The following is a 2,500-nucleotide window of genomic DNA, read 5'->3' as shown; positions in this document are numbered from 1 at the left end:
CACACACACACACATTTCAAGCTCTTTCCTACAAGAAGTCGGTAGTCAGTGATCAAACTTAAAGTAAAGAAAAAGGGGAGAGACAGACTGCATAAAAGGCATTCCACAGACTTTATTTCATGCCAGACCTCCATCCCAAAGATTTTAATAAATCAAAAATATTTCATACCTTAAAAAAAGAAATACCTAACCAGAATCTTTCCCCAACAGCCAGAGCCAATAAACCATTAAATGATAAGAAATAGATTGATAGATTGATAGATAGATATACAGACAGATAGATATATATAGGTAAATAGATAGAGAGATAGAGAGATAATAGACATTAGTTAACACAATATATACATCACAATGAAAAAAAAAAATAATAATAACCTCACTCCCTCAGGTTACACTCTCCTGCCCAAAAAAACATTAAAAGACAAAATATAGATAGATAGATAAGAGATAGATAAGCAGATAGACATACAGATAAATAGATAGAGATACAAATGATAAACACTAGTTAATACAAAATGTACATCAGTAAATAAAATCAAATAAATAACCAGGTTACACTCTCCTGCCCAATAAGCCATTAAAAGATAAGAGATAGATAGATAAATTGATAGATAGATAAATAGACAAAAAGATAAATAGATAGACAGAAAAATAAATACACAGATAAATAGATAGACAGAAAGATTAATAAACAGATAAATAGATGGACAGAAAGATGAATAAACAGATAAATAGATTGACCGAAAGATAAATACAGATAAATAGATAGACAGAAACATAGATAGACAAACAAATAAATAGTTAATAATTAGTCAATAAAAATTGATACATCAGTTACTAAAAATATTTACATTAGTTACTAAAAATATATACATCAATTAATGGAAATATATACATCAGTTAGTAAAAATACATACACCAGTCAAGAAAAATATATACATCAGTTGATAAAGATATATACATCAATTAATAAAAATATATACATCAGCTAATAAAAAATAAAAAAAACATCACTTAATAAAAAAAATAATACATACACCATTTAATAAATAAATAAACCTCACTTAACACAAAACTCCCCAACATGACTAACCAACCCACCCCTTCTCTCCTCCCTCAGGATACACTCTCCTGCCTAATAAGTATGCCACGGGGGGCCTGGGGAGTGCCAGAGGGGAGAGGCCGGGGAGTCGTTCGCCCGGCCTCGTGTCCCCAACGCTGCCGAGGAGGATCAACGCGCTGGCACCTCTGGAACCAGGTAGGATGAGGCTCAGGATTGGGGTGAGGGTGAGGGTTGGGGTTCGGGATATGGAGAAGGGCGGTTAGGAATAGGATGGTGGGGGTTAGTATAAGGGTGAGGGTTAGGATAAGGAATAGGATGGTGGGGGTTAGTATAAGGGTGAGGATGAGGATGGTGTGGGTTAGTATAAAGATGGGAGTTAGAATAAGGAATAGGATGGTGGGGGTTAGTATAAGGGTGAGGATTAGGATAAGGAATAGGATGGTGGGAGTTAGAATAAGGATAAGCAATAAGATGGTGGTGATTAGTATAAGGATGAGGGTTAGGATGAATAGGATGGAGGTTAGAATAAGGAGGAGAATAAGGATAAGGAATAAGATGGTGGTGATTAGTATAAGGATAAGGATTAGGATATGGATAAGGATGGTGGTGATTAGTATAAGGGTGATGATTGCGATCTGGATAAGGATGGTGATGGTTAGTATAAGGATGAAAAAATATATCAGGAATAGGATAAGGATAAAGATGATAATGATTAGTACAAGAGCTCTAGGTTCAGGATATGGATAAGGATGGTGGTGGTTAGTATAAGGAGGAGGAGGAGGAGAAGGATTAGGAAGTGGAGAAGGATGATGATAGGTATAAGGCTTAGGTTTAGGATTAAAATGCTGATGATTGGTATAAGGTTGAGGTTTAGGATTGAGACGGTGATGATTGGTATAAGGATGAGGTTTAGGATTAGGATATGAAAAAGGATGGTGATTAGATTAAGGATAACGATGATTGGGATGGAGATTAGGGCGAGGATGATTAACACGATGATTGCAAGGAAGTTCTCACCATTATCACATTATTATTATTATCACAATTACAGTTGTTATTAGTTCGTATCATTGCTATCAATATGGTTATGATTATCATTATCACTATCATTGTTATCATTGGTTTCATTGTTATTCTTCTCATTATCATGATTATTATCATTATTATCGTTATAACTTTTTAACAATTATTATTATCAATATCATAATCATTTTCGTTATTTTTACTATATTGTTATTATTATTGTTGTTGTTATTATTATCAAAACTATCATTGATGTTGTTGTAATATATCATGTTAATGATAATTAATGTTATTATTGTTGATATAATTGTCATCATCATTGTCATTTTGGTTATTATTATTTTTGATAATATTATTATTATCGTTATCATTATGTTTATTTTTATCGACATCATTATTATCGTCATAATCACA

At 32.8% G+C, this 2,500-nt stretch overlaps 1 protein-coding gene across 1 annotated transcript in view; it reads left to right on the top strand.

The window, feature by feature from the left end:
- The window catches only part of LOC113811798 (TRIO and F-actin-binding protein-like), a 122,951-nt gene that overhangs the window by 65,739 nt on the left and 54,712 nt on the right, over positions 1–2,500 (top strand). Inside the window, exon 6 of the mRNA XM_070140630.1 lies at positions 1,121–1,258. Within this exon, the coding sequence (XP_069996731.1) occupies positions 1,121–1,258 (138 nt within the window). The remainder of the gene's footprint in view (positions 1–1,120; positions 1,259–2,500) is intronic.

This window comes from Penaeus vannamei, chromosome 27, assembly GCF_042767895.1.
Source record: "Penaeus vannamei isolate JL-2024 chromosome 27, ASM4276789v1, whole genome shotgun sequence".
In the NCBI taxonomy this organism is placed as follows: Eukaryota; Metazoa; Arthropoda; class Malacostraca; order Decapoda; family Penaeidae; genus Penaeus; species Penaeus vannamei.
The sequence above is the reverse complement of the archived record's forward strand: the minus strand, read 5'-3'. Positions and strand labels throughout refer to the sequence as shown.